General features: G+C 44.9%; 1 protein-coding gene across 1 annotated transcript in view; it reads right to left on the bottom strand.

Moving 5' to 3' along the window:
• Nucleotides 1-24,774, bottom strand: part of BAIAP2L1 (BAR/IMD domain containing adaptor protein 2 like 1) — a 111,314-nt gene that overhangs the window by 63,250 nt on the left and 23,290 nt on the right. The window contains exons 2-3 of the mRNA XM_055114731.2: nt 9,128-9,203; nt 1,711-1,797 (exon numbers count right to left, since the gene is read on the bottom strand). Coding sequence (XP_054970706.1) covers nt 1,711-1,797; nt 9,128-9,203 — 163 coding nt within the window. The remainder of the gene's footprint in view (nt 1-1,710; nt 1,798-9,127; nt 9,204-24,774) is intronic.

Here is a 24,774-nt window from a genome sequence, read left to right on the forward strand (position 1 = left end):
CTAAAATATATATAAATATATAAATATATTTATATATTTATATATACACACATATATACTTATATTATGTATATTATAAATATACATAATATAAATATATTATAAATATATTTATATTATATATAAATGTATATACAATATATTTATATTATAAATACACATACATATTTATATTATAAATACACATATATTTATATATACACATATATTTATATTATACACATATATTTATATTATAAATATACGTATATTTATATATGTATATGTATATTTATAATATACATATATTTATATATGTATATTATATATATTTTTATATATATAAATAATATTATAGCATATATATACATATATATATAAAAATATATATAGGCTGGGCGCGGTGGCTCACACCTGTAATCTCAGTACTTTGGTAGGCTGAGGCAGGAGGATCACCGGAGGTCAGGAGTTTGAGACCAGCCTGGCCAACATGGCGAAACCCCGTCTCTACTAAAAATACAAAAAAATTAGCCAGGCGTGGTGGCGGGCATCTGTAGTCTCAGCTACTTAGGAGGCTGAGGCAGGAGAATTGCTTGAACCTGGGCAGCAGAGGTTGCAGTGAGCCGAGATCGTGCCACTGCACTCCAGCCTGGGTGACAGAGCGAGACTCTGTCTCAATAAAATAAAATAAAATAAAAAATTAAAAAATACATAGATCGCTTTCTCGCAGTACTGACTTATTCACTAACAAGGCATCACTTCCAGCATATGGTCTACTGTGTGCCTATGGCTTTATACGGAGACCGTGAGGACCCAGATCGCCTCTGCACCCAACAGCCCAGCTCCTCAACTCCACTGTCAGGCCTCTCATTTGTCCCTGTCTTTTATGGGTCAGTTAAGAGCTTCCCAAACAATCCTAAAAACCCTCAGGCCAACCCCATCGAGAAACCATGTGACTTGCCCGCACCTTCCCTTGGTGATGCCCCCACTCCTCTGCTTCCCCTTCCTACTTCTTAACTGGACATGGATGCACTTTTCTTTAAACACGCACACACTTTACCATGATTTTCCTCCGGTTAAGCCAGAAATTTTACCCTTTGTACAATAAAACATATTCAACAAGTTTTTTAAATGAGAGTGCTGTGTGGGGCTGTTTTAAAAGCCCACCTTTCCCTAACCCCTGACAGTGAAGTGTTCTATAAACAGAAGCCCAGATCCCCTCGGCAGCGGGCACTGCCCAGGGTGTAACCGCCCTCTCTGCCTGCACAGGAGAGCGATTCATACCAGCAGAACCGGAAAAATCACAGCTGAAAGCAACCAGGGAAGAGGCAAGGGCCAAGAGAGCAACGTAAAGGAGTCGGATTTTCTACTAGGTGAGTCACAGGAAACACTCTGGCCACAGCCTGAGGCCCCAGGAGGCCCGGCTCGCCCATCAGGAATGTAGGTCAAACTCCCAGCGGGAAGGGTGAGAGCCCAGGCACCCAGGGCAAAAGCTCAAGTTCCTAGGAGAACAGGGAGGCTGGCCAGAAAACAAGGCCTCCACTCGCCCTCCGGCACCAGTCCCAGCCCACCCTCCGACTAAGCATCAATTTCCACAGACCGCAGGGAAGTAGAACCACAGCATGCTGGCCCAGATCTCTCCTCTGTTCTGGACTGGGCCATCCCACACGTTTCTCTCGGGGTTCACAGGATGACAAGTGGGGTTTATGTATAAAGGGACAGATCGCTCACCCAGTTCGGTCGACACGGGGGACCCAGTGGCAATCTCACCGATCTTGGCCACTCCATCGTAGTAAGCTTTTCCTGCCAGGATCATAGCTAGACACAAAAGGTGACACACAAAATCGTCACTTAGACAAGGAAAGGAGGAAGCGACACAAATTTTCTTCCAAACACCCCCTGGTCCCTTCTGGCTGCAGGAAGGTTTGGGCTGTGGCAGGTGTGGCTCTCAGGAGGTAAGACCTGTGTTGAGAGTGGTGCCGGGGTGGAGGCCCCCCAGCCAAGGGACAGCCCCATGAGATCCTCGTCTCTGACCAGCCCCGGGGAACCTTCAGCAGCAGGTGCTGAAAGTCCAGAGAAGGCTCAGCTTGCTCCTGATGCCAGTTTCAGAGTGGATGCGTTCCTAACGTTGAACTAGGGCTTTGCCTGGGCACGGTGGCTCACACCTGTAATCCCAGCCCTTTGGGAGGCTGAGGTGGGAGGAGTTTGAGACCAGCCTGGGCAACATGGTAAAACCCCGCCTCTACAAAAAAAAAAAATACATAAATTAGCCAGGCATGGTGGAGTGTGCCTGCAGTCCCAGCTACTTGGGAGGCTGAGGTGAGAGGATCGCTTGAGCCCAGGAGGCGGAGGTTGCAAGTGAGCCGAGATCGTGACACTGCATTCTACTCTGGGTGACACAGCCAGATATTGTCTCAAAAATAAATATAAAAAAAGAAGATACATCCTCTCCAGCCAGAAATCTTTTCTGAGCTAGTTCTTCTCCAGCACTCCAGGTCTGCAACATTCTTAGTTAGGAGTTGTGTGAGGTGGACTAGGAGCCTGGTCCTTTGATGGCAGTGCTTAATTTTTCTATTGAAAAAGGCATTTTGAGCCACAACCAGCCAACCTATTTGTTGCCAGGAGAGAATATATGAAATTTGAAATATATTATCATTCCAAAAAGCAACACAATTGTCTGAAAAAATAACTGAATGCTCTACTTTTTCTTTTTTGGCAAAGACAAGAAAACTTTTATTGCTACAAGGTGGGTTCTAATTATCTTAAAAATAATACTGCCCCCTTCAAACTGATTCTGAAGACTAAATTATAACTATGTAACCTCCAGGGGCAAATTACTTACCCTTTCTGAAACAAAGGTTGCTCATCCTTAAAATGCCCTAAGAATGTGAGTGACAGATGAACAAATGGAAGCTGATAATACACTTTTTTCACTTTACAATCTAGGTTTGAGGGTATTGAAGATGTATGATAGAGACCCAGCCTGGTTAGTGTAATTTTGGAGAAAAGCATTTATTTGGAATTTTACTCTAAGATTGGTTTCAGACATAGAAATCAGTTTCTCCTGGAGCTTTGGAGACCACACAGTTTTGGAGCTAAAAGAGCCCTCGGAATCCCAGAGGCTATACCAGCTGCAATGCCGCAATGTATAATGGGCAATTGTTTTAACAAGGTGGATTTTATTTTATTTTTTTTTTTTAGAGGCAGAGTCTTGTTCTTTCACCCAGGCTGGAGTGCAGTGGCAAGATCATGGCTCACTGCAGCCTTGACCTCCTGGGCTCAAAGGATCCTTCTGCCTCAGCCTCTCGAGTAGCTGGGACTACAGGCACGTGCCACCATTCCTGGCTAATTAAAAAAAAAAAAAAAAATTGAAGGGGCTGGGTGCAGTGGCTTACACCTGTACTCCTAGCATTTTGCGAGGCTGAGGTAGGAGGATCACTTGAGCCCAAGAGTTTGAGACCAGCCTGGGCAACATAAGGAGACCCCCCCCCCCCATATCTCTACTGAAAACAAACAAAAAAACTAGCCAGGCATGGTGGTGGTGGCACACGCCTATAGTAGTCCCAGCTACTCAGGAAGCTAAGGTGGGAGAATTGCGTGAGCCCAGAAGGTCAAGACTGCAGTGAACCACAACTGTACCACTGTACTCCAGCGTGGGCAAGAGTGAGGTCCCTGTCTCAAAAAAAAAAAAAAAAAAAAATACATATATATATATACACACACACACACACACACATATATATATATACACACATATATATATATATATTTTTAAGAGTAGGGGTCTCACTCTGTTGCCCAGGCTGGTCTTGAACTCCTGGGCTCAAGGGATCCTCTTGCCTGAGCCTCCCAAAGTGTTTGGATTATAGTTGTGAGCCACAGAATTAATTCATGTGCAGGTCCAGCTGAAGGTATGAAAAGCCAAAACAGTAGTATATTTTTTCTGGCAAATTAATCTACTTTAGGATTTATTGTAGAGTTAAAAATTTATAGCCAGGTGCTGTGGCTCACACCTGTGATCCCAGTACTTTGGGAGGCTGAGGCAGGAGGATCACGAGGTCAAGAGATTAAGACCGTCCTGGCCAACATGGTGAAACCCCGTCTCCACTAAAAATACAAAAATTAGCCGGGCATGGTGGCACGTGCTTGTAATCCCAGCTATTCGGGAGGCTGAGGCAGGAGAATTGCTTGAACTCGGGAGGCAGAGGTTACAGTGAGCTGAGATTGCGCCACTGCACTCCAGCCTGGCGACAGAGTGAGACTCAGTCTCAAAAAAAAAAACAAAAAGTACATATATACTTATATATATATAAAAGTTATGGTTTTTACCATATACGTATCCAACTTTAGGAAATGCAACTTTAGTCTGTACTATTATAAGACTCAGAACAACCTTAAAGTGTAAATGTAAAAAGAACAATAGCAATTAGCATTTATATACATACTTAGTTAATCTATCCAATGATGTTGAGACACGGTCCGTAATGTCATCAGCCTGTTGCGCTAAGGGCAGCGGAGTGGAGATATTCTGGGACATACCCAAGGTCAATGTTGAGTCAGCGGGAAGGCACACAGCTCTGGCTGGGCACTTCACTTCCTCAGCTCTAAATTATGGTGCTTTCTGATTCTTTGGTCTCGTCTAGAACTAAGAAAGAAGTGACTCCACCTAAAAACAAGGTGTGTAGCCAGGAAACTGTCAAGTTGTAAGATGGAACATCTTAGTATGAAGATGTTAAGTTGTAAAGTACTGATCATCTGAAAAGCAAATTAGTGCGGGAATGGAATGCAGGATTACACAATATTTAAGCAAAATGTTTGGTTTGCATCCACACATGAAATCACAATTTTTCATTAATTGTTGACTTACGTTGAAAACCATGTAACCTTCTCGGTCTTGTAAAATATCTTTGCTATGATGATAAAGTTAAATTAACTTGAAAATTATAAAATTTAGCCAGAAGAGATAAATAATACTTTCATAATTTTGCCTCCCTTTTGTGAGCACATTAAGATATTTTCTACTACTTATTGTTTTAAGGAAAGAAGCATATTAGTTTTTTTTTTTTTTTTTTAAGAGTCAGCGTCTCACTCTGTTGCCCACACTGGAGTGCAGTGGTGTGATCATAGCTCACTGCAGCCTCCACCTCTTGGACTCAAGCCATCCTCCCACCTCAGCCTCCTGAGTAACTGGGACTACAGATGCACGCCACCACACCTAGCTAATTTTTTATTTTTTCTAGAAATAGGGTCTCACTATGTTGCCCAGGCTGGTCTTGAACTCCTGGGCTGAAGCGATCCTCCCACCTCAGCCTCCCAAAGTGCTGGCATTACAGGCATGAGCCACCATACCTAGCATAGTTCTATTTTAGTGGTTGGACAACTACTTCATCAGTCTAGACCAATCTATGTACTTCTACTTGATAATTTTTCCTTAAAATATGGTTTCATTGGGTGAACATTCTGCTCAAAGCCTTTGGTGTCCTCCCACTGCCCATGAGGTAAGGTCACACACCCCAGAGCCCGTAGTAGATTTTTACAGTAATGGCCTTCCAGGAATCACACCTCCTGGAATTCCCAGCGTATGTGGTCCCCTACCAGGTGGCGTGGCCATGGGACCTGCTTTGACCCACGGGTTATCAGCAAGCATGACTCCTGCAGGGACTTCAGAGGTGCTGGGCACTGGGGCTTATACTTTTAGGACACCACTGCTACTGAGTGAGGACAGAGTCTGGCCTCCTTGAAGGGGAAAGACCCCATTGCAGGGCTGCATCCAGCTCACAGCGCCACACGGGCCGCAGAAGACTGCAGGTGCAGGAGTGAGCCCGGAGGGTCTGGAGAACTGCCCTGCCTTATAGGAGAAATAAGAAACTGTTGCTGTCTGAAGCCACCAAGTTTGAGGGCAGTGAGGTGTGCAGTGTGACACAGCATAACGAGCTCTGTTATGTGCATTCAAGTGCACGGTGATCTGACCCTATCCCGCCCACGCCCCAGCAGTGTGCCACCCATGCCAGTGTGGACCCCAGGTCCTGGCTTACTTGCTGTCTTTTTTTTTTTTTTTTTTTTTGAGACAGAGTCTTGCTCTGTCACTAGGCTGGAGTGCAATGGCACGATCTCCGCTCACTGCAACCTTTACCTCCCGGGTTCAAGTGATTCTCCTGCCTCAGCCTCCTGAGTAGGTGGGATTACAGGCACCCGCCACCACGCCTGGCTAATTTTTGTATCTTTAGCAGAGACGGGGTTTCACCATGTTGGCCAGGCTGGTCTCAATCTCTTGACCTCGTGATCCGCCCGCTTCGGCCTCCCAGTGTGCTGGGATTACAGGCGTGAGCCATCGCGCCCGGCCGACTTGCTGTCTTTTATGCGTGCAGTAGTGTCTGCCTGCTGAAACCTAACATCTGGCAGATAGCTCATCTCCTGCAGGGCCTCCACCCTGTTCCAGGCCACACCAACCCACACCACTCAAATTCTTGTGACACTGGTCTGTACAATGCTCCTAGCCATTCACCTGTAGACCTGGGTTCTTTTTTTTTTTTAATTTTTTTGAGACAGGGTCTTGCTCTGTCTCCTAGGCTGGAGTGCAGTGGTACAATCACAGCTCATTGCAGCCTCGAACTTCTGGACTCAAGCAATCCTCCCACCCCAGGCTCCTGATAGGTAGGACCACAGGAGCATGCCACCATGCCCAGCTAATTTTTTTTTTTTTTTTTTTGAGGCCAAGTCTCACTCTGTTGCCCAGGCTGGAGTGCAGTGGCATGATCTTAGCTCATTGCAACCTCTGCCTCCCGGGTTCAAGTGATTCTCCTGCCTCAGCCTCCCACGTAGTTGGGATCACAGGCACATGCCACCACTCCCGGCTAAATTTTGTATTTTTAGTAGAGACAGGGATTTACCATTTTGGCCAGGCTGGTTTCGAACTTCTGACCTCAGGTGATCTGCCCACCTCGGCCTCCCAAATTGCTGAGATTACAGGCGTGAACCACCGCGCCTGGCCTGAGCTAATTTTTAAATTTTTTTTTGTAGTGACGGGGTCTCGAATTCCTGGGCTAAAGCTATCCTCCTGCCTCAGACTCCCAAAGTGCTGGAATTACAGGCACGAGCCACCACGCCCAGCCTGCCATGTGTTCTAACGTAACTGTGGACTGCACACCTGGCAGCCTCAACAATTTCCAAATTCTCACCAAGGACTTTACACATTTACCTACATTTCTCAATGGCTTCAGCAAAGGCACAACCAGATGGCCTGCAGAAATTCTGGAAATACTTTCTGAAGTATTTACTCCCCAGGAGGTGCTAAAGTGTCAAGAGCCCTTTGGGGAGAAGCCTTGTTAGCAGGAAGCTAAGCTGTAGGCAGCTCACTGGCTCACCTTGTAAAACTCTGCAGCTCATGCTAGAAAGAAAAAAAAAAAAAAGAGGCAGCTCATGCTAGAAAGAAAAAAAAACTGCAGGTCACAGTGATTTCCTTCACAAGGACATCTAAAGCAATGACTTTGTGGCCTTGTGACTAAGCAATCTTCGAGGGAGAGTCAGCAGTGCACAGCTCTGGCTTTCTGGAGGACGGGGGCACCTGCAGAAGTCACGGGGACCACTGGAGGGCAAGGGAGCAAAATCCCAGACCTGCTGCACTTCCTGCTGCTGAAATCCCCAAAAGCACAGCGAGGCAGAAGAGTAAATGAGCAGTATACTTTTCCAGCGACTACACACAATGGTGCTCCTCCTCACCCAGAGTCCACAGTCTAGCCAGCTCACGCCCTTTCCTGGGACAGGTTCATGTTGAGCGAGAGTGAGGCCACAGGTTTATTTTCAAAATATCAACAGGGAGCAACCAGTATGGCAAAAAAGATAAGAGGCTGGGTGTGGTGGCTCAAGTTTATAATCCTAGCACTTTGGGAGGTTGAGGGGAGTGGATTACCTGAGGTCAGGAGTTCGAGACCAGCCTGGCCAACATGGTGAAACCCCATTTCTACTAAAAATACAAAAATTAGCCGGGCATGGTGGTGTACACCTATAATCCCAGCTACTTGGGAGGCTGAGGCAGAAGAATCGCTTGAGCCTGGGAGGCAGAGGTTGCAGTGAGCCGAGATTGTTCCACTGCACTCCAGCCTGGGCGACAGAGCAAGACTCTGTCTGGGGGAAAAAAAAAAAAAAAAAAAGAAAGAAAGAAAGAAAGAAAGAAGAGATAAGAAGATGTAAAACTTGATCTGAAGCTGCCTTCAAATCTGTCAGAAACTACATTTCTACTTATGTTACTTAGTGACAAAAGTAGAACGGTGGGAGAGGGTGAAACTGGGGTCTGAGTGTTTTGGGGTGATACTTGCTACATTTTGGGGAAGAACTGTCTTGCCCATGTTAGAATTTGGTGATTGCTAGCATTTTTAAGTTTTTAAGGTGATCACTGATGCATTTTAATCACAAAGACAGGCCAATACCAATACTCAAGTTCATTTTAAATGAAGCATATATTTTGAAACGAGAACCTAAGTCCAACCGTTTAATTTAGATGTTTTTCCATTCAGGCTAAAAAAAATTTCTTCTTTTTTTTCTTTTTGAGACAGGCCCTTACTCTGTTGCTCAGGCTGGGGTGCAGTGGCACGATCACAGCTCACTGCAGCCTCAACCTCCCAGGCGCAAGCGATCATCCCGCCACACACTCCCGAGTAGCAGGGACTACAGGCGCGCACCACCACGTGCAGCTAATTTCATTCAAGCTAAAAATATTGTTTCTCATGTAACTATCAAAAGTGACACATCGGGAAAAAAAAGATGAAAAAAGTGATACATCTAAAGACAAGAAATTCTTTTATATACATAAAAGGAGAATAATTTCTGTGCTGTAGGACCCTAACTTATAAATGTCTTATGTACACATTTTATATTTGTTAGTTTACCAAGAATTTGGTTTTAAAAGTAGAAAGCACGGTTTTATAGTTAAAAGACATCACTTACAGTACCCTCACTTTCATTCAATTGACTTGTTTCAAATACGCTAATATCATTGTGTACTGTCATTGCAAAGTTCTGTAGATTAAATTCATTGTGAACAATTTTTAACCACTTAAAGGTATTTAAAAATTCAATACTAAGCATTTAAAAATAATTAAATATTTACTGAGTGGCTTTATATATAATCAATTCAGAAAAACAGACTTACCGTTTACAGCTTTCTCATAATTTTTCCCCAGGTTTATTAAATTTCGCAGCCCAGGATTGAACTGTTCCATAACATTCTGCCAAACAAACAAAACACACAAATTAATAAAATAAACAATAAACCGAGTCATCTTCAGATTTTGTCACTGTGTGGCCCAGGATAACTATGGACGCCTAACAGCACAGTCTACAAAGTAATGAATGCTGATGTAAAAATGAAGCACACCTATTCCCTTACCTGATGGAACAGGGCTCACAGGTGGCAAGGTGCCCGTAACCCTGGCAGTTCTCAGTTGCCCAAGAGGCTGCCTGGAATCTGCTATAAGCGGAGCAGGCAGCAGGCATTCATGTCTCTACCATACCCTGCAGGGACTGTAGGCCTGGCATCCTCTTGGGTTTGAGTGGATTGCTAATGGTTCTCATTCTAGTGTTAAGGAACGCCTGTGCAGGATCAGCTACCTGTACTTACTTACAAAGGCAATGTTTCGAATAGATTTCGATGAATTTCTATCCACTGAATAGAAATTTCCAGGAGATTTTGTTTTTACTCTGCCTAATTATAGGGGTGTGGGCGGGGAGGGACATAGAAGGGGGCATTGGTGGCATGTTGCTGATGGCCCCAGGACACAGGCCTGCCTGGAAACTTCTGGATGTCCCTGGCATTTTCTTTTCTTTTTTTTTTTTTTTTTGAGACGGAGTCTCACTCTGTCACCCAGGCTGGAGTACAGTGGCACGATCTCAGCTCACTGCAACCTCCGCCTACCAGGTTCAAGCAATTCTCCTGCCCCAGCCTCCCGAGTAGCTGGGATTACAGGAGCCCACCACCACACCCGGCTAATTTTTATATTTTTAGTAGAGGCGGGGTTTCACCATGTTGGCCAGGCTGGTCTCGAACTCCTGACCTCAGGTTATCCGCGTACCTTGGCCTCCCAAAATGCTGGGATTACAGGCACGAGCCACTGCGCCCTGCCTCCCTGGCATTTTCCCACTGATTGGTTTATTCACCAAAGTTGTGTGGAGTAACTACCATGGGCCAGACCCTGTGCACACAGCTAAGGATTAGAAGGCACAGTTTCCCTCTCATGGATTTCATGGTGCAGCCAGTGTCCAGGTTTCATTTTAACACGTGTTATTCCTGTATCAGCAGAAAGTCATAAAGACAAATGCTAGGACAAGTATAAGACAAATAACTATTTAGGACGTGGGTCTAAATTTTAAAATACCTTAACTTTGAAGTACAGACAATAAGTCATTCCTACGGTACTCAGACTTCACGACTCACAACACGTGGTGATTGTTATGTGTTTGTTCCGTCTAGGAACAATAAGCTTCACGATATTAATCACCCCAAAGAGACCATTCAAGTCTCACCGACCCCTTCCCCAAATGCGTGCTCCATTTATATAGACGACCAGATGCAAAAAAGAATGAACTACCACCCAACATTCAAAGAGGCAGGTGCTTTACACACATACCCTTCAGAATAAATGAATCAGGAGGAGAGACAGAATAGGACGACTTGTTTTCAATCAAACAGTGACAACAATGAAAAACAACCCATGCCTCGACCTTTCCATAGACCTGGTCTTACGCCCGAGAGCACTTTCAACTACGCTCCTATTTTTGTATTTATTGCTGCAGTTTTGAATATTCTTTTTTTTTTTTTTAATATTCTTGATTTCTTGATTTTGGGGAGTAACTGCAGCTTCCTACGACAGCAGATGAGGCCTCGGGTCTCTATACCTCTCACTCTTCCTTTCCAATGGACTTTCTATGCAATTAGATGGCAATTTGCTGATGAAACTATAGTCAGTGTTCATTATGACTTTGTACTAAGGCTGATGGTTCCCTTTCTCAGTAAAGCCTGGCTGTTTTTCCTGGGATGGACAATTGTTTCTTTCCGCCCCGCCACCTTTGCTTAGTTTTCTGTTTATCTACCTTAAACTTGTCCCCATGCTGTATTAGACTTGGCTGAGGCCTATCAGTGTTATTTTTCAAATGTACAAAACTCTCAGCTAATCTCCTGTTCCGTTTTTCCCTTGACTTCCTCTAAGGACTCTCCACCATCTTGCTCAGTGTGGCTTGACTGTCACGGTTGACCTAGCATGGCCCTCCTGGTGGCCTGTGGCAGTGCTCTTGTCAGTCAGGTAGGTCCACATCTTCCTATTTCTCCAAAATGGAGATCACACTCCAAAAATGATCTAAGAACTAATGCGTGAGAGGTAAATCTGAGTCCCCGTGTGTCTGAAATTATCTTTACCTTGATGTTTGTTTGCTATTTTGCTGAGTAGAGCAGAGTAGATTGAAACTATTTTCCTTAGAATTTTTAAGACATCACTTGGTCAGGTGTGATGGCTCATGCTTGTAATCCCAGAACTTTGGGAGGCTGAAGTGGGAGGATCACCACTTGAGCCCAGGAGTTTGTGACCAACCTGGACAACATATCGAGACTCCCATCGCTACAAAAAATAAAAACAATTAGCCAAGGGTGGTGGCTTGTGCCTGTGGTCCCAGCTACTTGGGAGGCTGAGGTGAGAGGATCACTTGAGCCCAGGAGTTTGAGACTGCAGTTAGTTGTGACTGCACCACTTCACTCCAATTTGGGTGACAGAGTGAGGATATGTCTCAAAAAAAAAAAAAAAAGAGCTATTACTCCACTGTCTTTAGCATCTGGGTCTGCTGAAGTCAGCTGCCATTTCTTCCTATGTGACTTTTTTTTTTAAAGCTTATTTCTGGAAGCCTTCTCTTTATTCCTGTGTTCTGAAATTGCACCATGGTCTGTCCCAGCGTTTTTTTTGTTTGTTTTTCATTTATTTTACCGGACACTCAGTGGGACCCCTAGTCATGTGGAAAATTATGTCCTTCAGGTCCAAATATCGTTCCTGTTTTATTTCTTGTCTCTTCATTCTTTCTGGAACTCTGATGAAGATTTTATATATCCTGGATTTATTCTCTTTTTTAATTTCCCACTTTCAGTAGTTTTGTTCTATAATGCTAACAGATATCCTCAACTTTATGTTCCAATTCTATTTTTTGAATTTGATATATCTTAATTTCTAAGAGCATGTTCATGTTTCTTGATTGCTCTTTTTGTTTTGGTTTGGTTTTTGAGATGGAGTTTCACTCCGTTGCCCAGGCTGGAGTGCAGTGGTGTGATCCTGGCTCACTACAACCTCGGCCTCCCAGGCTCAAGTGATCCTCGTGCCCCAACCTCCCAAGTAGCTGCGGGGGGCAGATCACAGGCATGCGCCACCACGCCTGGCTAATTTTTTGTATTTTTGGTAGAGACAGGGTTTCGCCAGGTTGCCCAGGCCGGTCTAAAACTCCTGAGCTCAAGCAATCTGCCCGCCCTGGCCTCCCAAAGTGCTGGGATTACAGGTGTGAGCCACCACACCCAGCCTTTTGATTGCTTCTTTTTAAAAGTACTCTCCTGTTCTTGTTTTATAGATGCAGTATCTTCTCCTGTCTGAACTTTTTGGTGTGTTTTATTCGAGTTCCCGTATCATCTCCTGATTACCTTTCACTGTTTGATATCCCTGTCTTTCATGTTAGAGACTCTCCTCAAATGTGTGGTGATCCCTGATGGCCAGTTTGTATTGAGGCGTGCAGCCCGTCACTGCCGGCTGGAAGCTGTGGGTGTGTGCACAGGGTAGTGGCTGACTTGCTGGCTTCATTCCAAACCAATGGCCACTCTACAGTCATCAGGGGCCACTGGGCTTCTGCTGAGAAGTTTCTAATTTCCTGTCATTTGGTGGGGGACAATCATCGGATGGTCAGCTTTCGCAGTCAGGAAGGGGGCTGGGACTGGACAGTTTGGAGCTGATTTTCAGGAACTCCTCTGTTTTCAGCTCAGAGTTCTGCCTCCTCCACCCTTGGCTGCTGTTTCCAAGTCTAGAGCACCTCAGATTATCCTGAGGTTAAATCTCTGCTCTGCCAGAGGGAGCTGCTGGTGGTGGTGGCTGGGGTAGGGAAGGGAAGCCAGGAGCTCCGCCACCCTGTGCACCAGACTCCGATTCCTGCCCCCACCTTCTGCGGCCCGGTCCTCAGCCTCTGGGGCCCCCAGGGTGAATGGCTCAGTTTCCATCAGACTCCTTTCCCCAGGTTCTTCAGGCTCTCTGCGGTCACTGAGCACTCTCTGTCCATTTCCTATCACCCCAGATTTCTTTAGGTCTCTTGTCAATGGATGTTTTCCAGGTCTTTTTGCACTGTGGATTTATTGGGTATTGTTTTTAATTCCTTTGCCATCATTTTAATGGGTTCTCAAAAGGAAGAAAATGAAATACACAAGGTGCCTCTCCCATGCCTGCCTGGAAGCCCGCTCACCTGGTATCACTAGACGCAGTCAGGTGCTTGGCACCTACGCACAACCAGTGGCCAGGAAGCCCCAGAGCCAGCCAACTCCCCCACGATCATCTCTACAAGATGGCGAAGCCTCATTACGTAGCCACAGTTGCTCTTTTTCTTTGCTTTGCTTTTTTTCTTTTCTTCCCTCCATCCCTTCTTCCCTCCTTTCTTCCTTCTTCTCTTTCTGAGACAGGGTTTTGATCTGTCACGCAGGCTGGAGTGCAGTGGCATGATCACCACACACTGTAGCCCCAAACTCTTGGGCTCAAGTGATCCTCCTGCTTCAGCTTCCCGAGTAGCTGGGAGGTGTGTGCCACCATGCCCAGGTAATTAAATTTTTTTTTTTTTTTTTTAGAGACAGGGTCTTGCTATGTTGTCCAGGCTGGTCTGTCCACAGCTGTTATTTCTGTCATCTCTTCTCAATTCTTTTGTTTTGGGGCTTCTTTGAAATAGTTTAAGACTCATAAGAGTTGTAAAAATAATACACAGAGTTCCCAGGTATGCTTCCTGCAATGGTATCTTCTATAACCATAGTATATTATCAAACCCAGGAAACTGTCACTGCTACAGTTCTATTAACTCAACTACAGACCTTATTTGGATTTTCCCACTTTTTGTATCACTCATTTTTGGGGGAAGGTTTCATCATTTCTTTTTTCTTTGTTTGAGACAGAGTCTTGCTCTGTTGCCCAGGTTGGAGTGCAGTGGTACGATCTCAGCTCACTGCAACCTCTGCCTCCCGGGTTCAAGCAATTCTCCTGCCTCAGCCTCTTGAGTAGATGGGATTATAGGCACGCACCACCACACCTGGCTTTTTTTTTTTTTTTTTGAGACGGAGTCTTGCTCTGTCGCCCAGGCTGGAGTGCAGTGACGCAATCTCGGCTCACTGCAAGCTCTGCCTCTGGGGTTCACGTCATTCTCCTGCCTCAGCCTCCCGATTAGCTTGGACTACAGGGACCCGCCACCATGCCCGGCTAATTTTTTGTATTTTTAGTAGAGACGGGGTTTCACTGTTAGCCAGGATGGTCTCGATTTCCTGACCTTGTGATCCACCGCGGCCAGCCCAATTTTTGCATTTTTAATAGAGATGGGGTTTCGCCATGTTGGTCAGGCTGGTCTTGAACTCCCAACCTCAGATGATCCGCCTGCCTCGGCCTCCCAAAGTGCTGGGATTACAGGCGTGAGCCACCACGCTTGGCCGGGTTTCATCATTTCTATGAAATTTTATCATACATGCAGGTTGCCACGACCATCACCGCAAGTAAAATACGGAACTGTTCCACTAACACATACGCCTCTTTTGTACCGCCACTTAATAATCATGCCCTCCTCCTCACCAATCCTCACCTCTGGCAATTCCTGAGCTCAATCTATGATTCTGTCATTGTGAGAATGTTATATAAAAGGAATCATGGCCGGGTGCAGTGGCTCATGCCTGTAATCCCAGCATTTTGGGATGCCAAGTTGGGCAGATCACCTGAGGTCAGGAGCTCAAGACCAGCCTGGCCAACATGGTGAAACCCCGTCTCTACTAAAAAATACAAAAATTAGCGGGCATGGTGGCGTTTGCCTGTAATCTCAGCTGCTCAGGAGGCTGAGGCCGGAGAATTGCTTGAATCTGGGAGGCAGAGGTTGCAGTGAGCTGAGACCGTGCCATTGCACTCCAGCCTGGGTGACAGAGTGAGAATCCATCTCAAAAACAAAACAAAAGAATCATGGGAGGCCGAGGCGGGTGGATCACAAGGTCAGAAGATCGACACCATTCTGGCCAACATGGTGAAACCCCGCCTCTACTAAAATACATGAATTAGCTGCGTGTGGTAGTACGTGCTTGTAATCCCAGCTACTTGGGGGGGCTGAGGCAGGAGAATCGTTTGAACCTAGGAGGCGGAGGTTGCATTGAGTCGAGATCGCACCACTGCACTCTAGCCTGGTGACAGAGCGAGACTCTGTCTCAAAAAAATAACAAAAAAGGAATCGTATCGTATGTGGCATTTTAAGATTTGCCCTTTTCACCCAGCACAATGCCTTAAGATGTATCCAAGTTGTTGGATGTAGTTTATCACTTTTTATTTTTTTTTTGGCTAGTAGCATTCCATGGTATGGATATATTGCAGTTTGTTTATCCACATACTTGTTGAAGACCTGGCTTGTTTCCAGGTTTTGACAATTCCAAGCAAAGCTGCTATGAGCGATCGCATACAGGTTTTTATGTGAGCTTACGTTTTCGTATCTCTAGGATAACCTGGGGGTTCAATGGCTGCGTCACATGGTAGGCACGTGTTTAACTTTTTAAGAAACTGCCAAACTTTTTTTTTTTTTTTTCAGAACAGCTGCACCATTTTACTTTCCCATTAGCACTCGGAGATTTCACTCATTTTCAAAATCTGATAATTTCATTAGCACACAGCTACTTTCTAATTAAAAGACAAAACTATTTTAAAGTTACTGAAAATTCTTACAGGCCATGCGTGGTGACTCATGCCTGTAATCCCAAGCACTTTGGGAGGCCGAGGGAGGTGGGTTGTTTGAGCCCAGGAATTCGAGACTAGCCTGGGCAACATGGTGAAACCCCATCTCTACCAAAAATACAAAAATTTGCTGGGCACGGTGGTGGGTGCCTGTAGTCCCAGCTACTCAGGAGGCTGAGGTAGGTGAATCGCTTGAACTCAAGAGACGGAGATAGCAGTGAGATCGTGCCGCTGCACTCCAGCCTGGGCAATAAAGCGAGACCCTGTCTTGAAAAATAAAATAAAATTCGTATGATATTCTTATGAGGCTGGGTGTAGGTAAAAATATAAGAAAACTAACAGAGAGCCGACCCTGCCCAATAACATATGAGCACCACAGAAAGCAGCCCAGATCTGTTCTTTCCTGCGGATATTCCTTCTCCAAATACAATAGGAGGAAGGTCTCATTTGATTTCCTAATTCTTTTTTTTTTTTTTTTTTTTTTTTTGAGCTAGAGCTTTGCTCTGTCGCCCAGGCTGGAGTGCAATGGTGCCATCTCCACTCACTGCAACCTCCACCTCCTGGGTTCACGCAACTCTTGTGCCTCCGCCTCCCAAGTAACTGGGATTACAGGTGCCTGCTACCACACCCAGCTAATTTTTGTTTTTTTAGTAGAGATGGTGTTTCACCGTGTTGCCCAGGCTGGTTTTGAACTCCTGACCGCAAGTGATTCACCCGCCTCGGCCTCCCAAAGTGCTGGGATTACAGGCATGAGCCATCACACCCAACCAATTTCCTGATATAATTCTTAAAATGTTCACATATAACCCTAACATCTTAAAATACCAAGAACAACAAATGAATGAGAACTTCCACAGTTAACACCATACAAAAATCCCTATCCAAATGATTCTACCAGAGGGGGGAAAAAAAAAGTTCAACTAAGACTTGAGACTAGGCTGGGCGCAGTGGCTCACAAGGTCAAGAGATCGAGACCATCCTGGCTAATGTGGCGAAACCCCATCTCTACTAAAAACACAAAAATTAGCCAGGCATGGTGGCGGGCGCTTGTAGTCCTAGCTATTCAGGAGGCTGAGACAAGAGAATTCCTTGAACCCGGGACGCGGGGTTGCAGTGAGCTGAGATTGCGCCACTGCACTCCAGCCTGGCAACAGAGTAAGGCTCCGTCTCAAAAAAAGAAAAAAAAAAAAAAAAAAAAAAGATTTGCAACTACAGTTTGTAGTCAATACTGAGTTTTTAAGCTTGAAAAGTTCAACATATATACTTCTTTATTACTGTACTTAGGTTCAGCTACAGAAATGTTTCCTCCCAGAAATTTTGGCTTTTTTTTTTGAGACAGAGTCTCGCACTGTCGCCCAGGGAGTGCAGTGGCGCGATCTTGGCTCACTGCAAGCTCCGCCTCCTGGGTTCACGCCATTCTCCTGCCTCAGCCCCGAGTAGCTGGGACTACAGGCGCCCGCCACCATGCCCAGCTAATTTTTTGTATTTTTAGTAGAGACGGGGTTTCACCATGTTAGCCAGGATGGTCTCGATCTCCTGACCTCATGATCCGCCCGCCTCGGCCTCCCAAAGTGCTGGGATTACAGGTGTGAGCCACCGCGCCTGGCCAATTTTGGTCTTTCTAACAGTGGAAAATCCATTCCTATACTGGCTCTTCACCTAGTTATTTTAGCTGAAGTACATGTTATTTTTAAACCCAGGGACAAAAAAGCAATGCTGCCTTTGTATTCCAAAATCTATAAAGTTTTATAGTTGTTGTGGACACACTTGTGAATAGAAAGGGTCCCACATTTTGGGGGAGAGCTGTAGTTGAGGCAAAGGTCAGTGCTACTGCAAGGCTTGTGAAGACCTGAATTGTTAACAGCCTACAATGTTAAGAGTCATCAGGAGTAATGAACAAATCCATTTTAATTTAAGCTTGGCACTAAGAATTAAAGGGCTTAGGATACCAAGTGAATCTTAACAAAGTGAACAGAAAAATTATAAATGGGCCAAGCAGCACTGTTACTAAGAAAAAAAAATAGCAATAGCTTAGTCTATATCTCTATCGATTACTGCCTGGCAAGGAGGATACTCTGCCAAACTGGTTTTAACCAGAATGAGTTTCATTTCCATCCAGGGAAGGGCATGCATAGTTATGGTTGCACAATACATTCTAGGCTAATGGTAATATCACTCTTCTACTTGTGCTGAGTCGCATAAAAAGAAGCTTGGTCCTACCGCAAAACCTTAGCGGTACTGGAAAATTAGTGATTAGCTATTCTAAATAAAATGTTGGAGAACAGTTCCGCTGGAACCAGCACACACTATTCACCAGATTTCTAGCTGCCCTGTTTACCTCGGCATTTCTACTGCCTCTGTAAAGTTACAGATCATAATTATGAATTATGAATAATTATGAGAAATGAATGATGCAATCTTATGATGGTTTTAACTTCCTTAGCATATGGACTTTTTATAACTCATTTTCAAAGAATTACCAGTATGGAACTATTCTAAATTAACGGTGTACATTTATAATAAAGTATATATTAATTCAATTATGACTAGCCAGATAAGCTGAGTGGACTTTAAACTTCTAAAAATTAGTTTCTCTTTTAGTTTCTTTTTTTTTTTTTTTTTGAGACGGAGTCTCGCTCTGTCACCCAGGCTGTAGTGCAGTGGCGCAATCTCGGCTCACTCCAAGCTCCACCTCCCGGGTTCACACCGTTCTCCTGCCTCAGCCTCCCGAGTAGCTGGGACTACAGGTGCCCGCCACTGCACCTGGCTAGTTTTTTGTATTTTTAGAGAGATGGGGTTTCACCATGTTAGCCAGGATGGTCTCGATCTCTTGATCTTGTGATCCACCCACTTCGGCCTCCCAAAGTGCTGGGATTACAGGCGTGAGCCATCGCGCCCGGCCCTCTTTTAGTTTCTTTTAGTAGTTCTGTATAGGCCGGGTGTGTTGGCTCACGTCTGTAAGCCCAGCACTTTGGGAGGCGAGGCGGTCGGATCACCTGAGGTCAGGAGTTCGAGACCAACCCGGGCAACATAGTGAAACTCCCTCCCTACTAAAAATACAAAAATTAGCTGGGCATGGGGACGGACGCTACTCAGCAGGCTGAGGCAGGAGAATTGCTTGAATCCGGGAGGTGGAGGTTGCAGTGAGCTGAGATGGCGTCACTGCTCTGCAGCCTGGGTGACAGAACGAAACTCAGTCTCAAAAAAACAAAACAAAAAAAATTCTCTATATGAACAAGGACAAATTATTTGATATTTTAGTGCTTTGTTTTTCTCAGCTAAAAGTGTAACATTTATGATAAATAAGCATTAAAAGTGATTTAAGAATCTCTAAGTAAATATGCAGTTCTGTGGCTTGTAACGTATGTATCCTTGAAATTTTATATATTATTTTATTCTATACTATCTCATACAAATTAACTGAGTGACATCACAAATGTTCAAACCAATCAAGGTACATGCTAATGTCATGTAGCAAAAATAGCTGTAACAAGGGTTAACTGAGGATATGTCAAGATCGATTTTGGGTTTTTTTGTTTTTTTGTTTTTTTTGAGACACAGTCTCGCTCTGTCTCCCAGGCTGGAATGTAGTGGCCAGTGGCCTGATCTCGGCTCACTGCAACCTCTGCCTCCTGAGTTCAAGCGGTTTTCGTGCCTAAGGAGTAGGTGGGATTACAGGCACCCACCACCACGCCCAGCTAATTTTTGTATTCTTAGTAGAGATGGGGTTTCGCCATGTTGGCCAGGCTGGTCTCGAGCTCCTGACCTCAGGTGATCTGGCCGCCTTGGCCTCCCAAAGTGCTGGGACTACAGGCGTGAGCCACCACGCCCGGTCAAGATCAGTTTTATTTGTAGGAAATCTTGCTTCCTTCTTCCTTAAGTGTTGCTGGAAGCTGCTGTTCCTGGACTAACATCACCAATACTTGATCACCTGCTCTTCCTTTAGGGAAAGTATTAGTAAGCAAATCTGGCAAGGAGACAGCTGCCTGTGGGCTAACAGATGGTCACAAGAGTCATGCTGTTCATACCCATCATGAATTTGGAGCACAAGCCAAGTACAGAAAAATTAGACAACTGAGATGTTTCTCTTTGAGGTATTGAGTTAGATCAGAAATACTCATTGAAATATATAAACCCACAAAAATGCTTTTTGTTGGTCAAATATGAGTAATGTTTTGGTTACCTATTGGTCTATATTAGCTATTATATTAGCTATCTTGCATTATGTATTAGTTTGCATTATCTGTAACTTATAAGATGCCATCTCAATAGCAATGGGCCTGGAAGGTGTGGGGAACTTGGCAGAAAGAAAATTTGGCCTTGAATTCTTGGGCAAATCACATCACCACCTCTGTGAGCCTCTAGAAAGCCTGAGTCTCTTCCTGTCTACAATGGGAATCATGATACTTTCTAGCTCATGAGGGGCATGAGGATTCAGTGAGGCAGCTTAACATTATGGAGTGCTTATCATGTACTCTGCAAGCACTTGATACTCAGTACACACTGAACCAACTGTAGTAATTAATATTCTAAGAGAAAAGCTCTAAAATATGAGTCAAGTCTCCAAACAGAGGAACACTCCTATTTACACAGGTATCTCCAGGAACCTCCACTTCCTGTTAACTGGCATCAGCTCTTCCACCCTGGTGTCATCGTCAGGACGAGGGAGATCATGAACACAGCACCTCTGGAGAAGGGTACGGGACAAAGGACATTGAAGGTGTTATGATCTTCTGCTTTATTCAGTTGAGAACATTTATTTATTTTGAGATAGGGTCTTGCTGTGTTGCCCAGGCTGGAGTATAGAGGTAAGAACATGGTTTACTGCAGCCTTGACCTCCTGAGATCAAGCACTCCTCCCACCTCAGCCTCCAAGTAGGTGGGACTACAGACGCAAACCATATCCGACTAATTTTTGGATTTTTTGTAGAGATGGGGTCTTGCTATGTTGCCCAGGCTGGTCTTGAACTCCTGGACTCAAGCAATCCTCCTACCTCAGCCTCCCAAAGTGCTGGGATTACAGGTGTGAGCCACCATATCTGGCCCTAGAACATTTATGTCATTAATTTTTTCCATTTGAGGCACATTTTAACATTTACAGAGGGCTACTATGAATCCGGCTCTATGTCTAACATTTTACATGGATTGTCTCAACTGATCCTAACATCGTGGCTGTTATTAACCCCACTTGATAGACAAGATACCAAAGCTTTGAAATGTTGCATTTTAAAACCCTGCTGAAGGTCCTATCAGCAGCGAGAGGTGGGGGTGGAGTCAGCTCCAGGCAGTTTCCCTACTGGCCTTTGCCTTAGGCCTCAATAGTTCCTTCAAATGAATGGTGAAAAAAAGTGAGATGAAAATGCATTTTATGAGATCAGAGCACTGACATATTTTAGTATGAGTGATTGTAGGTGTCTCTATAGTACTTTTTTTTTTTCTTTTTAGAAGCTTTCTTATAATCTTACTCCTGATTTTTGGTGAATATAATTAATCTAATAGCATAATGTCGAGCAATTCTGCCTGGGCAAACAAATACGTCTGACCCTCCCTCTCCTTTTCTTTCCCATAAAAAATAAAGATAAAATGGAAGAAAGAAAAAGGGGAATCTGGCCAGGCATCGTGGCTAATGCCTGTAATTCCAGCACTTTGGGAGGCCAAGGTGGGAGGATCGCTTGAGGTCAGGGGTTCAAGACCAGCCTGAGCAACATAGCAAAACCCTGTCTCTACCAAAAATTCAAAAAATTAGCTGGGCGTAGCAGTGTGTACCTGTGGTCCTGGCTACTTGGGAGGCTGAGGCAGGAGAAGTGCTTGACCCCAGGAGGCAGAGGTTTCAATGAGCCAAGATTGTGCCATTGCACTCCAGCTTGGGTGACACAGTGAGACCCTGTCTCAAAAAAAACAAAAAACAAAAAACAAAAACAAAAAGGCCAGGCGTGGTGGCTCACCCCATAATCCCAGCACTTTGGGAGGCTGAGGCAGGTGGATCACGAGGTCAGGAGTCCAAGACCAGCCTGGCCAACATAGTGAAACCCCATCTCTACCAAAAATAACAAAACTTAGTCGGGCGTGGTGGTGAGAGCCTGTAATCCCAGCTACTCGGAAGGCTGAGGCAGGAAAATCACTTGAACCTGGGAGGTGGAGGTTGCAGTGAGCCGACATCCGGCCACTGCACTCCAACCCAGGCGACAGTGCAACACTCCATCTTAAAAAAAAAAAAAAAAAAGTTGTGAGAGTGTAGAATCCACAACCACCTGTAGTCCCCACAAGAATTACTAACAGTTGGCCAGGCGCAGTGGCTCATGCCTATAATCCCAGCACTTTGGGAGGCCGAGGCTGGCAGATCACCTGAGGTAAGGAGTTCGAGACCAGCCTGACCAAAATGGAGAAACCCCATCTCTACTAAAAATACAAAATTAGCCAGGCATGGTGGCAGGCACCTGTAATCCCAGCTACTCGGGAGGCCGAGGCAGAAGAATCGCTTGAATCTGGGAGGCAGAGGTTGCGGTGATCACGCCCCCGCACTCCAGCCTGGGCGACAAAAGCAAAAGTCCATCTCAAAAAAAAAAAAAAAAGAAAAGAAAAAAATTACTAACAGTTAACAGTCACACTGGTTCCCTTTGCTGAAAAAGCACTAAAGCACTAGAGATAAAAGGACAGGATGCCTTAGTCACCGCATCCAAGTCTCATACCCTTTCTTTTCTCCCCTGGGGGAGCCACTAATTCAGACTGCTGTTAATTATCTAGCCGATATTTTATATTTTCACACACACGTATATATTTAGTCAAGATTAACATAAAATTTTGCTTTGTGTGTTAAAAAATACTTACATAAATCCTTAAATGGTATCACATAATACATTTCACTCTTACATCTTACTTCTTTATTCAGTGTTATACTTCTGAGATCTGCTCACCTTGGTCTGTACTGACCAAGGTTCTTTCTATTTAACTTCTACACGGTATCCCTTTATGATGGTTTAAGTGTTCATGTAGCAAAGCTACAGTATTCAGTCGATTAAACACTAATCTAGGCTGGGCACGGGAGCTCATACCTGTAATCCCAGCACTTTGGGAGGCTGAGGCAGGAGGACTGCTTGAGTCCAGGAGTTGAGATCAGCCTGGGCAACACAGTGAGACCCCGTCTCTACCAAAAACAAAAAAAAAAATTAGCCAGGTGGGATGGCATGGCGTGTGCTTGTGGTCCCAGCTACTTAGAGGCTGAGATGGGAGAATTGCTTGAGCCAGAGAGGTCGAGGTCACAGCGAGCCACGATAGCACAACCATACTCCAACCTGAGCAAGGCAGAGGGAGACCTTGTCTCAAAAAACAAAACAAAACCAACCCACTGGCTGGGAGCGGTGGCTCAAGCCTGTAATCCCAGCACTTTGGGAGGCCGAGGCAGGCAGAACACCTGAGGTCAGGAGTTCGAGACCAGCCTGACCAACATGGAGAAACCCCATCTTTACAAAAAAAAAAAAAAAAAAAGCTGGGTGTGGTGGCGCATGCCTGTAATCTCAGCTACTCGGGGGGCTGAGGCAGGAGAATCACTTGAACCCGGGAGGCGGAGGTTGCGGTGAACTGAGATTATGCCATCGCACTCCAGCCTAGGCAACAAGAACAAAACTCCATCTCAAACAACAACAAACCAACCCACTAATCTAACACGGTGTTGTCTAAACACAGTGTTGCTATGAAGGTATTTTGTAGATATGGTCAACATCTACACTACAACTTTTATTTAAAGTTGACTTTAAATAAAAGAGATTATCATCAATAATCAGGGTGGGTGTAATCTAATCGGTCAAAAGCCTTAAGGACAAATTGAGGTTTCCCTAAGGAAGAAGATATTCTGCTTAAGGGCTACAGAGTCAGCTCCCAGGCTGCCCTACAGATCTTGGACTAGTCAGCCCCACAATCATGGAAGCCAATTTCTTGAAATAAATCTTTTCACTTATATATAGATATACATATACATACATATCCCATCATGTAAAGAGACTGCATTTTACCCATCTATTTCCTGACTGACAGGCATTTACATGGCTTACGAGCTTCTGCTAATGACGACGACGTGGTAAGGAATGATACATGTCTCCTTGTACATACAGGTAAGAATTTACCCAGAAACAGAACTGCAGAGACACAGGGTATGTGACAGATTTCTCCATTTTGTTAGATACTCCCAAATTTGAAGACAGCAACTGTAGCCATTTCCATGCCTGAAACCACTGTGTCAAAGTGCTGTTTTGCCATGTTCTCCCCAACACTTGGTACTGTCATACTTTTTGCCTGTTTCATAGGCAAACAATAGTATCTTTTAAAAAGTACCATACACTAGGCCAGGCCCGGTGGCTCACGCCTGTAATCCCAGCACTTTGGGAGACCAAGGCGGGTGGATCACCAGAGGTCAGGAGTTCGAGATCAGCCTGGCTAACATGGTGAAACCCCATTTCTATTAAATATACAAAATTAGCTGGGTGTGGTGGCACGCGCCTGTAATCCCAGCTACTCAGGAGGCTGAGGCAGGAGAATCACTTAAACTTCAGGAGGCCGAGGCTGCAGTGAGCCAGTATCTCACCACTGACTCTCCAGCCTGGGCGACAGAGTGAGACTCAATCTCAAAAAAAAAAAAAAAAAAAAAGTCCAGGTGTGGTGGCTCACACCTGTAATTCCAGCACTTTGGGAGGCCGAGACGGGCGGATCACCTGAGGTCAGGAGTTCGAGACCAGCCTGGCCAACACATAGTGAAACCCCATCTCTACTAAAAAAAAAATACAAAAATTAGCTGGGCATAGTGGCGCATGCCTGTAGTTCCAGCTACAGGCTGAGAACT

This window comes from Pan paniscus, chromosome 6 (assembly GCF_029289425.2).
Source record: "Pan paniscus chromosome 6, NHGRI_mPanPan1-v2.0_pri, whole genome shotgun sequence".
Taxonomy (NCBI): Eukaryota; Metazoa; Chordata; class Mammalia; order Primates; family Hominidae; genus Pan; species Pan paniscus.